General features: G+C 47.9%; 1 protein-coding gene across 2 annotated transcripts; it reads left to right on the plus strand.

Moving 5' to 3' along the window:
- The first annotated feature begins 1,704 nt into the window (after positions 1 to 1,704).
- CHMP7 (charged multivesicular body protein 7) lies at positions 1,705 to 12,847 on the plus strand. 2 transcript variants are annotated; one of them, XM_033081321.1, is made up of 10 exons: positions 1,705 to 2,070; positions 2,903 to 3,077; positions 7,070 to 7,255; positions 7,823 to 7,956; positions 8,207 to 8,255; positions 9,159 to 9,278; positions 10,127 to 10,225; positions 10,783 to 10,843; positions 11,569 to 11,733; positions 12,405 to 12,847. In XM_033081321.1, exons 1-10 carry the CDS (start codon positions 1,781 to 1,783, stop codon positions 12,467 to 12,469), a joined length of 1,344 nt encoding a protein of 447 aa, XP_032937212.1. In that variant the 5' UTR covers positions 1,705 to 1,780; the 3' UTR covers positions 12,470 to 12,847. The 2 variants fall into 2 exon arrangements, with proteins under 2 accessions (XP_032937212.1, XP_032937213.1); XM_033081322.2 differs by having other exon boundaries at positions 1,744 to 2,070; positions 11,572 to 11,733.
- Positions 12,848 to 13,258: the final 411 nt, after the last annotated feature.

Below are 13,258 nucleotides of genomic sequence, written 5' to 3' on the forward strand. Positions count from 1 at the left end.
CCAAGAGCTCTGGAAGTGTCCGAGGCCAGGATGGGATTGGAGCAGCCTGGGAGGGGGGATGGGGTTGGGATGGTGTTTGGGATGGGGTTTGGGATGGATTTGGGACGGATTTGGGATGGGATTGAAGGAAAGGATGGAATTTCAGGATGGGATTTAAGGATGGGGTTTAAGCATGGGATTTAGGATGGGATTTAAAGATGGGGTTTAAGAATGGGATTTAGGAATGGGGTTTGGGATGGGTTTGGGCTGGGGTTGGGATGGGGTTTAGGATGTGTTTGGGATGGGGTTTGGGATGGGTTTTAGGATGGGATTTGGGATGGGTTTAGGATGGAGTTTAGGATGGGTTTGCGATGGGTTTGGGATTGGGTTTGGGATGGGGTTTGGGATTGGTCTGAGATGTGATTTGGGATTGGGTTTGGGATGGGGTTTGGGATTGGTCTGGGATGTGATTTGGGATGGGGTTGGGATGGGGTTGGGATGGGGTTGAGATAAGTTTGGGATGTGATTTGGGATGAGTTTAGGATGGGGTTTAAGGATGGGGTTGGGATGGGTTTGGGATGGGATTTGAAATGGAATTTGAGATGGAATTGAAGGAAAGGATGGGATTTGGGATGGGTTTGGGATGGGGTTTAGGATGAAGTTTAAGGATGGGATTGAAGAATGGGTTTTAAGGATGGGGTTTAAGGATAGGATTTGAAGATGGGATTTGGGATGGGTTTGGGATGGAGTTTGGGATGGGATTTAGGATGGGATTGAAGGATGTGGTTTAGGATGGGTTTGGAATGGGGTTTAAGGAAAGGATGGGGTTTAGGATTGGTTTGGGATGGGGTTTGGGATGAGTTTGGGATGGGGTTTGGGATGGGTTTAGGATGAGGTTTAAGGATGGGATTTGAAGATGGGGTTTGGGATGGGTTTGTAATGGGGTTTCAAGAAAGGATGGGGTTTAGGATGGGGTTTAGGATTGGTTTGGGATGGGTTTGGGATGAGTTTGGGATAGGTTTGGTATGTTTTCTTTTATAGTGGATTTATTATTATTATTACAGTTGTTATTATTTATATGTTTTATGTTATATGATGAAAATTAATAATATACAAGGAATATTTTATATATTATACATGCGTATAGGATACATTATAAATATTATATATTATTATATATAAAAATTATTATCTATAGTTATTATCTATCTATTATTATCTATATATAAAAATTATTATCTATATATTATTTTATATAGAGATTATTATATATAGTTATTACCTATATGTTAATATCTAGATATATAAATTACTATATATCGTTACTATCTATATATTATTATTTATATATATAAATTATTTATTATCTAGCTATATAAAAATTATTATTAATATATTTATATATCTATATATAAATTACTGTTTTTATATAACTCTCTCTATATAAAAATTATTATTAATATCTATGGTCTCAAATAGCCCCAAGCCCCGCCCTCTCACCAACCGCCTTGACCTCCCTTATGACCTCACTAATGGCCTCATAAATACCGCCATAATGCCATCACAATGACGTCACAATGACGTCACCGCACGGCTCCCGCGGCCTCGTGGGCGTGGCCATTGCTCCCCTCCGGGCCGTACCACAGCGGGGGCCGCGAGGGGGGGGCACGGCGCGGCCCACCCCGAGTGACGCGGGGGGGAACGCGGGGGTGACACCGCGCATGCGCCGTGCGCGGCTCCCCTGAGGCGGGCGGGCGGCCGGGCCGGGCGGAGGCCGCGGCCGAGCCGGGGGCTCGCGTAGATGTGCAGCCCGGGGGAGGCCCCCCCTGGGCCGGCCGCGGCCGGGGACCTGCCCCCGGAGTGGGAGACGGATGACGAACGCATGGCCTTCCTATTCTCGGCCTTCAAGCAGAGCCGCGAGGTGAACAGCACCGAGTGGGACAGCAAGATGGCTTTCTGGGTCGGGCTGGTGCTGGCCCGCGGCCGGCGGAGCGGCGCGGTGAGGACGTGCCTCAGGGAGCTGCAGAACGGCTTCGAGCGGCGCGGCAGCGTCCCCTTGGGGCTGGGCACCGTCCTCAGGGAGCTGCTCAGGTAAAAAGGAGATCGGGGGCGGCCTTGAGGGTGTGGGGGGAGCCGGGGGATGCGGCTGGCGCTGGATCCGTGCTGGGAATTGAGCGCTCTGAGGGCCTGGAGGAGCTGTGGCTGCTGCCCTTGGATACCTGCGAGTGTCCAAGGACGGGTTGTAGCAACCTGAGATAGTGGAGGTGTCACTGGGCATGACAGGGGTGGCACTGGATGGGGGTTTTGTCCAGCCCAAAGCAGCGTGGGGTTGTGTGAATTGCGGTTTGTGTGTGTGGAATTTAGGAGGGTGAGCTGGGCAGGGAATCGGACCTCACCCAGGGGATTCCACAGGATTCCACAGGAATATTGGGGTTAAATGGGGGTAATTCCCTGCAATCTTGTGCTGTCGAGGGCACCGGGGATGTGTTGAGCTGCTGTTTGCAAGCAGAGGTTTTGTGCTCAGAAATTGGGGCTGGTACCTCAGAGAGACTCAAAACAACAGGAGCTCTGTTGGTGATCTGAAAATTAAAACCAGAGAAGCTACAATTTAATATTGAAGCAGAACTGTCACGAAATGGCTGATTAGCCCCAAAACTGACCCTCCCTGTTCATTTCCTCATTTTATTCCTCATCAGTTTCGAGTCACAAAACTGGGAGAAACTTGCAGGTCGGGAAAAAGAGTAAACAAAAGGCACTAAACAAAATGCACTTGGTATCCAGAGGAGACAGGGGAGGAGTGGAAACCTCTGTGTGCTCCCAGCAATAAAATCTCAGACTTGGAGCTCACTGGAGTGGAGGATGTGCAGGATACCCAAGGTTTAGACTGAGTGTGTTCAGCTCCACTGAATTATCTTTTTTCTAGACGTGGGAAGCTCCAGAGGGAGTCAGACTTCATGGCCAGTGTAGACAGCAGCTGGATCTCGTGGGGTGTGGGAGTTTTCATCCTGAAGCCCCTCAAGTGGACCCTCTCCAGCGTGCTGGGGGACAGCAAAATTCCCGAGGAAGACGAGGTTCTGATTTATGTGGAGGTGCTTCAGGTGAGTGTTGAGAGCTCTCCTGAGCTTGTGCATCTCCAGGGAAATCTGGAGTTGTTCCATGTGCTGGGGAGGAGGGGTCAGGGCTGGCAGATCTTCATTGCTGATCCTGAGGTGTTCAAAAGCCTGGAGAGAGGTGGATGGGAAGTGATTTAGATCTGCTGGTGTTCCTTGAAAATGATGGAGCTGCTGGAGAAGAGAAGCTCCAGGGAGATCTGAGAGTCTCTTCCAGGGCTTAAAGGAGCTTCAGGAGAGCTGGGGAGGGATTTGGACAAGGGATGGAGGGACAGGACACAGGGAATTGCTTCCACTGCCAGAGGACAGGGATGGGTGGGATGCTGGGATGGAATTCCCAGAGGAGCTGTGGCTTCTCCTGGATCCCTGGAAGTGTCCCAGGCCAGGTTGGAGCACCCTGGGACAATGGGAGGTGTCAGGGGTGGCACTGATGGGATTCCAGGTCCTCCCATCCCAAACCATTCTGTGGTTCTGACAATGACTTCTCACCGACTCCAAGAAAAGGGAGGGATGGAATTCCCTGCTTGTCCAGAAAGGCAAGAACTGTAAAGCCAGCTGTAAATCCCACCTGGAGCTGATTCCTGTGTGGGACATGAGGAACTCTCAGCCTGAGTTCCATCTGCTCCAGGGATGGAACAGCCCAGCCTGGAAATGCAGTGTCCCACAGGCTGGAAATGCAGTGTCCAACCAACCTGGAAATGCAGTGTCCCACAGGCTGGAAATGCAGTGTCCAACCAACCTGGAAATGCAGTGTCCCACAGCCTGGAAATCACTCTCCCACCAGCCTGGGAATGCTGTGTCCACATCCTGGAAATCCAGTGTCCCACATCCTGGAAATGTGGTGTCCCACCAGCCCAGCTTCCCTGGAAATGCAGTGTCCCACAGGCTGGCAATCCAGTGTCCCTTATCCTGGAAATCCAGTGTCCCACAGCTTGGAAATTCTCTGTCCCAGTGCCTGGACATCCAGTGTCCCTCTGCCTGGAAATGCAGTGTCCCACTTCCTGGAAATCCAGTGCCCCATCAACCTGGAAATCACCTTTCCCATATCCTGGAAATCCATTATCCCAGTGCCTGGAAATCCATTGTCCCACCAGCCTGGAAATGCAGTGTGCCATCAACCTGGAAAACCAGTGTCCCACCAGCCCAGCTTCCCTGGAAAAGCAGTGTCCCACCAACCTGAAAATTCTGTGTCCCACATCCTGGAAATCCAGTGTGCCATCAACCTGGAAATGCAGTGTCCCACATCCTGAAAATCACTCTCCCACCAGCCAGGAAATGCAGTGTCCCACCAACCAAGTTTCCCTGGAAATGCAATGTCTCTTGTCCTGGAAATGCAGTGTCCCATAACCAGGAAATGCAGTGTCTCACCAGCCTGAAAATAATTCTTCCACCAGCCTGGAAATCCAGTGTCCCACATCCTGGAAATCCACTATACCACAACCTGGAAAACCAGTGTCCCACCAGCCAAACTTCCCTGGAAATTTCCTGTCCCACCAGCCAGGAAATCCAGTGTCCCACATCCTGGAAATCCCCTGTCCCACCAGCCTGGAAATGCAGTGTCCCAGTGCCTGGAAATGCAGTGTCCTATGGGCTGGAAATTCAGTGTCCCACAGCCTGGAAATCCCCTGTCCCACAGGCTGGAAATGCAGTGTCCCAAGGCCAGGAAATCTGGTGTCCCACAGGCTGGAAACCCAGTATCCCACCAACTTGGAAATCCAGTGTCCCAGTGCCTGGAAATTCACTGTCCCACATCCTGGAAATCCAGTGTCCCACCAGCCTGGAAATGCAGTGTCCCTCAACTTGGAAATGCAGTGACCCACAATGTGGAAATCACTGTCCCACAACCTGGAAATGCAGTGTCCCACATCCTGGAAATCACTCTCCCACCAGCCTGGAAATCCAGTGTCCCACCAGCCCAGCTCCCCTGGAAATCCCCTGTTCCACAGTCTGGAAATGCACTGTCCCACAACCTGGAAATCCTCTGCCCACTTCCTGGAAATCCAGTGTCCCATAGGCTGAAATTGCAGTGTCCTACATCCTGGAAATCCACTGTACCACAACCTGGAAAACCAGTGTCCCACCAGCCCAGCTTCCCTGGAAATTTCCTGTCCCACCAGCCTGGAAATGCAGTGTCCTACAGGCTGGAAATTCAGTGTCCCACAGCCTGGAAATCCCCTTTTCCACGGTCTGGAAATGCAGTGTCCCATAGCCAGGAAATGCAGTGTCCCATAGCCAGGAAATGCAGTGTCCCACCAGCCTGAAAATCATTCTCCTACCAGCCTGGAAATCCAGTGTTCCTCTGCCTCAAAATCACTGTCCCAACAGCCTGGAAATGCAGTGTCCCACACTCTGGAAATCCCTGTCCCACACTCTGGAAATCCCTGTCCCACCAGCCCAGCTTCCCTGACATTATTCCAGCTGCTTTCCCATGGGCTTGGGGCTGCCCTTGGATCCTTTCCCACCCCTTTTCTCTCTCTCTGTTTCTCTCTGAGTGTGCAGAACGAGCCCCAGCTCTTGCTGTGCCTGTCTGGGTTGCTGTGCCCAGCAGAAATCTTTAATTTTGATTTGGTTCAGACCTGGGGAGGGATTTCCAGGAAGAGCAGGAGAAGCCAATTGTGGTTCCTGTGCTGTTCCACAGAATTTCAGGGAGTGTCAACAGCAGAGTTTTGGTTTTATGGATGATTTATTCTGAGAGTTCATTCTGAAAATCACTCTGGAATAAAAGGGGAAAATGTCCAAGTTTGGAGGATTTGGGAAAAGGGGCTCAGAGCATCCCTGTGATGCCTTGGGAAAACAGGGAGAGTTAGAAAATAAAATATTTAATATTATTTATGAAAGACCAAATCCTCTGAGAGGGGCTAAACCCAAGATGGACATGAGATTTTCAGACAATTCAAAGTTTTATGTATCATTTTCCAATTATTGCTTCAGGTAATGAAGTCATTTATTCCCACAACTCACTTTTATTTATATTTTTCAGGGCCTGAGGCTGTTGGGTGGCCTTGAGTTTCAGGCCTAGGGGGATTTTTTAAGTGGATTTTTAGAGGGATTTTTTTTGTGGATTTTTAGAGGAATTGGTTTTTTGTGGACTTTTTAGAGGGATTGTTTTCTGTGTTTTTAGAGGGATTGGTTTTGGTGGTTTTATTTTTTTTAGGTTTTTTTTGTTTTATTAAAGGGGTTGCTTTTTGTGTTTTTTTAGAAGGATTGATTTTGTGATTATTTAGAAGGATTGGTTTTTTTATGAGTTTTTAGAGGAATTATGTTGTGAGATTTTTTAGAAGGATTGTTTTTGTGATTTTTTTTTAGAAGGATTGTTTTTTGTGATTTTTAGAGGGATTGTTTTGTGATTTTTTAGAGGGATTGTTTTGTGATTTTTTAGAGAGATTGTTTTCAGTGGTTTTTTCTAGAGAGACTTTTTTGTGGTTTTTAGAGGGATTGTGTTGTGTATTTTCTTAGAAGGATTGGTTTTTGTGGGTTTTTAGAGGGGTTGTTTTTTGTGGGTTTTTAGAGAGACTTTTGTGTTTTTTAGAGGCATTGTGTTATGTAGTTTTTTAGAAGGATTGTGTTTTGAGAGGGATTGCTTTGTGAGATTTTTTAGAAGGATTGTTCTTTGTGATTTTTTTAGAAGGATTGTTTTTGTGAGTTTTTAGAGGGATTGTGTTGTGAGATTTTTTAGAGGGATTGCTTTGTGATTTTTTAGAAGGATTGTGTTGTGTATTTTTTTAGAAAGATTGTTTTTGTGATTTTTTAGAAGGATTGTTTTGTGATTTTTAGAGGGATTGTTTTCTGTGGGTTTTTTCAGAAGGATTGTTTTTTGTGCTTTTTTATCGGGATCATTTTTGCGCTTTTTAACACGATTACTTTCCACGACCAAACACCGACCCTATTCCCCCTCCATACAAAGCTCAGAACGACACAAACCATTCCAGGAGTTTCTAACCCCACAAGACAAACCCTGAGGCATCCCTGCCTGTTTGCAGGAGAAAGCAGAGGAAGTTTATCGCCTGTACCAGAGCTCTACCCTCTCCTCCCACCCCGTGGTCGCGCTGGCCGAGCTGCGCTCCCTCTGCGCCGGCCTCTGCCCTGATGAAAGAACCTTCTACCTGTTACTGCTGCAGCTGCAGAAGGAGAAGAGGGTCACCATCCTGGAGCAGAATGGAGAGAAGGTACAGGGTGCAGGTGACTGCTTTTGGGTGGTGTCATCCCTGGCTTGCCTGCAGAGATTTGATGGATTTTGGTTAATGGGTGTTCTCTGCCTGCAAAGGTGAATTCCACGTGCTGCAGTGGTGATGAGAAATCCTCATTCTGGCATTAAATATTTCTAATAACTCTGATTTAATTCTGAGTTAAGAACATGGTAGACCTGCAGGTTGACTATTCCCTGGAATCCCACATTTTTTGGGAAGCTTTTCCTGTTTGTCACTCCCTGCAGAGGAGCCGGCACTCAGCTCTGAGATTCCCCTTTCCCTGCAGTGTTCTGAAATCTGAGTCTGACATCCCCATCCACTTCCAGAATCCAGGGATTAAATCAAGTTTAAATATTTAAATCTTCCATTAAAGCTTTTTGTTGCCACACTGCTGATCCTGATCCTAGTTTAACATTAAATCCTGGGACATCCTCATGACTCTAAAACCTAAACTGGGAGTTCAAAACCATCTTTTCCTTCCAAGTGAAAGCATTCCTCACTGAGATTTTGTTGAAGTGACTGCAGGCTGTGCTGCTGTGATTTCAGATTGTGAAATTTGCCCGAGGCCTCCACGCCAAGGTGTCCCCAATGAACGATGTGGACATTGGAGTTTATCAGCTGATGCAGAGTGAGCAGCTGCTCTCACAGAAGGTGGAGTCCCTTTCCCAGGAAGCAGAGAAGTAATTTGGGGAAGGGTGGTGGGAACATCTGGGGGATGGAGAACTTTGGGACACAAGTAGAAGCTGCTTTGTTCTTTGCTGTTAATAAAATATCAGAGCCATGTGCTGTGGCAGCTTTTCAGGGGGCAGGGAAGGGCTCTGAGCAAGGATTTGGGTTTGGAATTCATTCGAGGATTTGTGGTTTGAGGGTGGTTGTGCTTTTTAAAACAAGGTGGAAATTTCCTTTTTTCTTTTTTTCTCCATCTTCCAGGTGTAAAGAGGATGCCAGGAGTGCTTGCAGAGCTGGGAAGAAGCAGCTGGTGAGTGGAACTCTCAGGGAAATGTCCTGGAGCTGCTGCAGAACTGCAGGTCATGCCCAGGGTTAAATTTAGGGGGCTCTGAAAGCTCTCCATAAAGTGAAGAATTTATTTTTCCACAGTGAGATAATGAAGAGAAATGGGAATAAACTCTAAAACCCACTTGTTCTGTGCAGTGGAAAATTCTGAGATCTTTACTTGCAACATTCTTGTTTGTGAAAATCCTTTTGTTTGGTGAAAACATCTTTTGTTTGAGGTGGATTTGTCCTTTGCTCTGAGGTTATAAAAACCCCTTCTAACTCTTTTCAGAATTTTCCACTGCAAGAAAACTGAAGAACAACTTGTAACTTAAACTGTAACACACTGAATTTAGTGATTGGAAAAGTGCCATGGATGTGGTGATGTTGGTTGCTGTGATGGGCTGTGGGTAATAGCAAAGGTGTTGATTGGTTGTCAGGTATTGATCTACAATGAAAAGTAAATAATTAATTGGAACCAAAACCAGAGGGAGCTTTCAGATGAACCCTGAAAAGGCTGAGGGTGGGCTCTGTACCCACAGCCTGTGAATTGCTGCATCACTGGGGTACAATGAACAGCATTTAAAATAATAAATAAATAAATATCTGTATCATTTGGACACAATAAGCAGCATTTAAAATAATAAATAAATAAATAAATATCTGTATCATTTGGATACAATAATCAGCATTTTAAAGAGCCAGTCAGGAGTTCCCATCCCTCATTTCAGCTCTTACACTTTGTCTTTCCCACCATTTTAATATTTGCAAAAAGCCAATAATAGAACAGCCTAGAACATGATTCTGGCAGGATCCAATACATGTATTTATATATGAATATATATGAATATATATTTGTGTGTGTACATGAGCTGTGTGCCCCTGGCAGGCCCTGAGGTGCCTCAAGGCCAAGCGCAGGACGGAGCGGCGAATCGAGGAGCTGCACTCCAAGCTGGACGCGGTGCAGGGAATCCTGGACAGGATCTACGCCTCCCAGACCGACCAGATGGTACCTGGGCTGCTCCTGCTGCCCCCTGGGCTTCTTCCTGGGCTCCTCCTGCCCCCTGAGCTCTGCCTCCCATCCCTGAGCTCCTCCCTGAGCTCCTCCTGCCCCCTGAGCTCTGCCTCCCATCCCTGAGCTCCTCCCTGAGCTCCTCCTCCTGCTCCCTGAGCTCCTCCTCCTGCCCCCTGGGCTCCTTCTGCCCCCTGAGCTCTGCCTGCCTCCCTGGGCTCCTTCTCCTGCCCCTCACCTCCCTCCCTGAGCTTCTCCCTGAGCTCCTCCCTCCTTCCTTGAGCTCCTCCTTCCCTCCCTGAGCTCCTCTCTGCCTCCCTGAGCTGCTCTTTCCTCCTTCCCTGAGCTCTTCCCTCCTTCCCTGAGCTCCTCCCTTTCTCCCTGAGTTCCTCCTCCCATCCCTGAGCTCCTCTCTGAGCTCCTCCCTGAGCTCCTCCTCCTTCCCTGAGCTTCTCCTTCCCTCTCTGAACTCCTCCTTGAGCTCCTCCCTCCCATCCCTGAGCTCTTCCCTGAGCTCCTCCTCCTGCCTCCTGAGCTCCTCCCTCCTTCCCTGAGCTCCTCCTCCCATCCCTGAGCTCCTCCCATCCCTGAGCTCCTTCATCAATATTTGTACATCTTTGTCTTTTATTTTTAATTTCAAAGTATTTCAGGCTGGACCTCACCAGCACTGTGCATCTTTCTGTCTTTTATTTTGAATTTCCAGGCATTTAATACCTGCCAGGCTGGAGTTTTTGGGCATTTTTCATCTTCACCTCTTTTATTTTGAATTTCCACATATTTAATGCCTACAAACCTGGAATTTTTGAGCATTTTTCATCTTCACCTCTTTCATTTTTCACTCCCAGGTGTTCAATGCCTACCAGGCTGGAGTGGGAGCCCTGAAGCTTTCCATGAAGGATGTGACAGTGGAGAGGGCAGAGAACCTGGTGGATCAGATCCAGGAGGTACTGAAATATTCTCAGAAACTCAGCAATTCTTCATCCTTTGCTTGCTTTGAATTATTTATTCTTTCCCTTTATGGCACCAAAGCAAACTGAATTAATTTGGAGCTAAAACATCAGCAAGAAGATTTCTGGTTTTGGGGTTCTGTATTTTAATTTATTTTAGATTTGTGCATTTTGTGGGGTTTTTTTGATCAGCAGGAACTGAAGGGAGCAGAGCCTGTTTTAGCCAAGCATGAATTTTTTAGCTTGAGCCTGAGCTCAGGGGCTGAGATTTGTTGGTCTTCAGCTTCCTGCAATTTCAACTCTTTATTTCTGTGAAAAAACTCAAATCACACAGAGATTTTTACTCCCACTTGAAAATATTTTATATTCTAAAATAATGATATTTAATCTTCGTGTTCCTTGTGAAAACCATGCTGGAAATGTCTTTTTGCACTAATTTTTGCTGCCTTTACTTCTGTTTTTTGTATTTTTTAGTTTGTTATTTCTCCTTTTGCTGAAGCAGCCATAGTAGGGCACCAGATGAATTTCTAATCTTTATCTTGTGTTTATTTTAGCTTTGTGACACTCAAGATGAAGTGGCCCAGACTCTGGCTGGAGTGGGGATCAATGGTCTGGGTATGTCCTGGGGTTTTTGTTCTTTGCAATTCCTGTCCCTGCTCCATCCCTTCCTTAATCCTTCCCTGCTTGATCCATCCCTGCTCCATCCCTGATCCATCCCTGTCCTTGCTCCCTCCTTTCCCTTCTCCATCCCTTCCCTGCTCCTTTTCCTGCTCTCTTCTTTCCTTCTCCATCCCTTCCCTTCTTCTTCCTTCCCCTGCTCCTTCCCCTGCTCCTTTCCCTTCTCCTTCCCCTGTTCCCTCCTTTCCCTGCTCCCTCCCCACATTCAGCAGCTGCCTGGGGGAATAAACTCTTCCCAAAACTCCATTTCTTTTCAGGAATGGGGAGCAGGGAATTCTCCCCTCTCAATTTGTTCATCTCCAAATCTCGTGGTCCCCATTTGGGGCTGGATTTCAGTTCAAAGCTGTGTAATGTTGATTGAAATCTATTTTTAGGGTGGCTGCTGCTTTGTTTTTTTGAAGTGATGAGCTTTTTCCTCTGGTCTGGCTGTTGCTGCAGCTTGTTTGCCTCTGCTGAAAGGTGCCAGAGCTTCTTGGCCTCAGTGCCAAGATAAAAAATTCTCCTCCCTGAGATCAGGACCCAATTTTGAGTCCTTTAAAAGAAGTACAGGAAATTCCTTGTGAGTAACAATGGATGGGAGGAATAACAGCTCTGCTTTGGATCTCAGTGCTGTGAGCATGCCTCTGAATTCTCCTTGGAGCTGAAATGTTTTCTTTAATCAGCAGAGATGGACTCTGAGGAGCTGGAGAAGGAGCTGGACAGTCTCCTGCAGGATTCCAGCAAGGATTCTGTGGATCTGCCTCCCATTCCCCAGAAGGTGCCCAGTGCCCCCATGTCAGATGCTGAGCTGGAGGCTGAGCTGGAGCAGCTCTCAGTGTGTGCTGGAGGTGGGAATGGCAGCAGGGCCTGGGAGGGGGCTCAGGGCTCAGAGAGTTAAACCCAGTCCTGGCAGAGCTGGGAATTGTGTCTGGATCCAGGTTCAGAGAGCTAAACCCAGTCCTGGCAGAGCTGGGAATTGTGTCTGGTTCAGCAGAGCTAAACCCAGTCCTGGTAGAGCTGGGAATTGTGTCTGGTTCAGCAGAGTTAAACCCAGTCCTGGAGAGCTGGGAATTGTGTCTGGTTCAGCACAGCTAAACCCAGTCCTGGAGAGCTGGGAATTGTGTCTGGTTCAGCACAGCTAAACCCAGTCCTAGCAGAGCTGGGAATTGTGTCTGGATCCTGGTTCAGAAAGCTAAACCAAATCCTGGGAGTGCTGGGAATTGTGTCTGGATCCAGGTTCAGAGAGCTGGAATTTTTTTGGGTGGTTGTGGATGTGCTGAGACACTCTGGAATTTCACTGGGTGATTCTGGATGTGTTGAGGCACTCTGGAATTTCACTGGGTGGTTCTGGATGTGGTGAGGCCCTCTGGAATTTTTTTGGGTGGTTCTGGATGTGTTGAGGAATTCTGGAATTTTTTGGGGTGGTTCTGGATGTGTTGAGGCCTCTGGAATTTTTTGGGGTGGTTCTGGATGTGTTTGATGAGTTCTGATCTCTTCTCTGTTGCAATTCTCTTCACAGATCTGCCACAAAAGACTCCCTCTGCTTCTTCTGAACCCAAAACAGCTCTGGGACTGAATCTCTGAGGAGCCAACAGAATTCCTGTTGCTGCAGTTTGGGAAGTTCAACGTTCCTGAACTCATGACCAGAACTTCCAAGCAGAGGGGGACACCCCCCTGTCCTTCTGGATCTGTCTCTGCTCAGCAGCAGGAGCTCCTGCCATGACAATCCACTCTGGACCTGGCCCCAGCTGGTTTTTGTCATCTCTGTGCCAACATCTGCACTGGTCTCCACCTGACTCGTGGCCCCAGGTCACTGCCACACCCTGGGAACACAATCCAGTGAAGATAAAACTCTTCTGTGTCCATAGCAGTGCTCGGTTTTGGGTTTGATTTTGATTTCTCTTCCTTTGCTGTGGCTGGTGTTGAGAATCTGAGTAGCAGCAGCGTTGCGGTGGCTCAACATTTGGCTCTTTGTGTGGTTGTTTTGAACACTTTGGCACATCAGTTCAGCACCTGGTGGTTGTTGTGTCCCTCCCTCTGGATCCTGCACTCACAGCCAGGCACTGGAACTGCTCACTTTTAGGAGATTTTGGTGCTGCTCACAGAGGGCAAGCACAAAAGAATCCCTCTGTCTCTGATGACATTAAGGCCTTAAAAGAGAGACCTGCAAAAGATTCCCCCAGAGCAGTTTCAGGCTGTTGTGGCCAGGCCTGGGTGCTGCCTCTTCCTGCTGGCTGAAATTGGAGCTGTGGAGATGTTTGTGTCCTCCCTGGGAGCTGCAGGAGATGGCTCTGAGCTACCAGGGAGGGATTTGGGCTGGGAACAGAAGGGATCCCTTGGGACAGCACAGCTCCAGGGCTGTGCCTTCAGCCC

The sequence above is a fragment of the Catharus ustulatus genome, chromosome 27 (genome assembly GCF_009819885.2).
Source record: "Catharus ustulatus isolate bCatUst1 chromosome 27, bCatUst1.pri.v2, whole genome shotgun sequence".
NCBI lineage: Eukaryota > Metazoa > Chordata > Aves > Passeriformes > Turdidae > Catharus > Catharus ustulatus.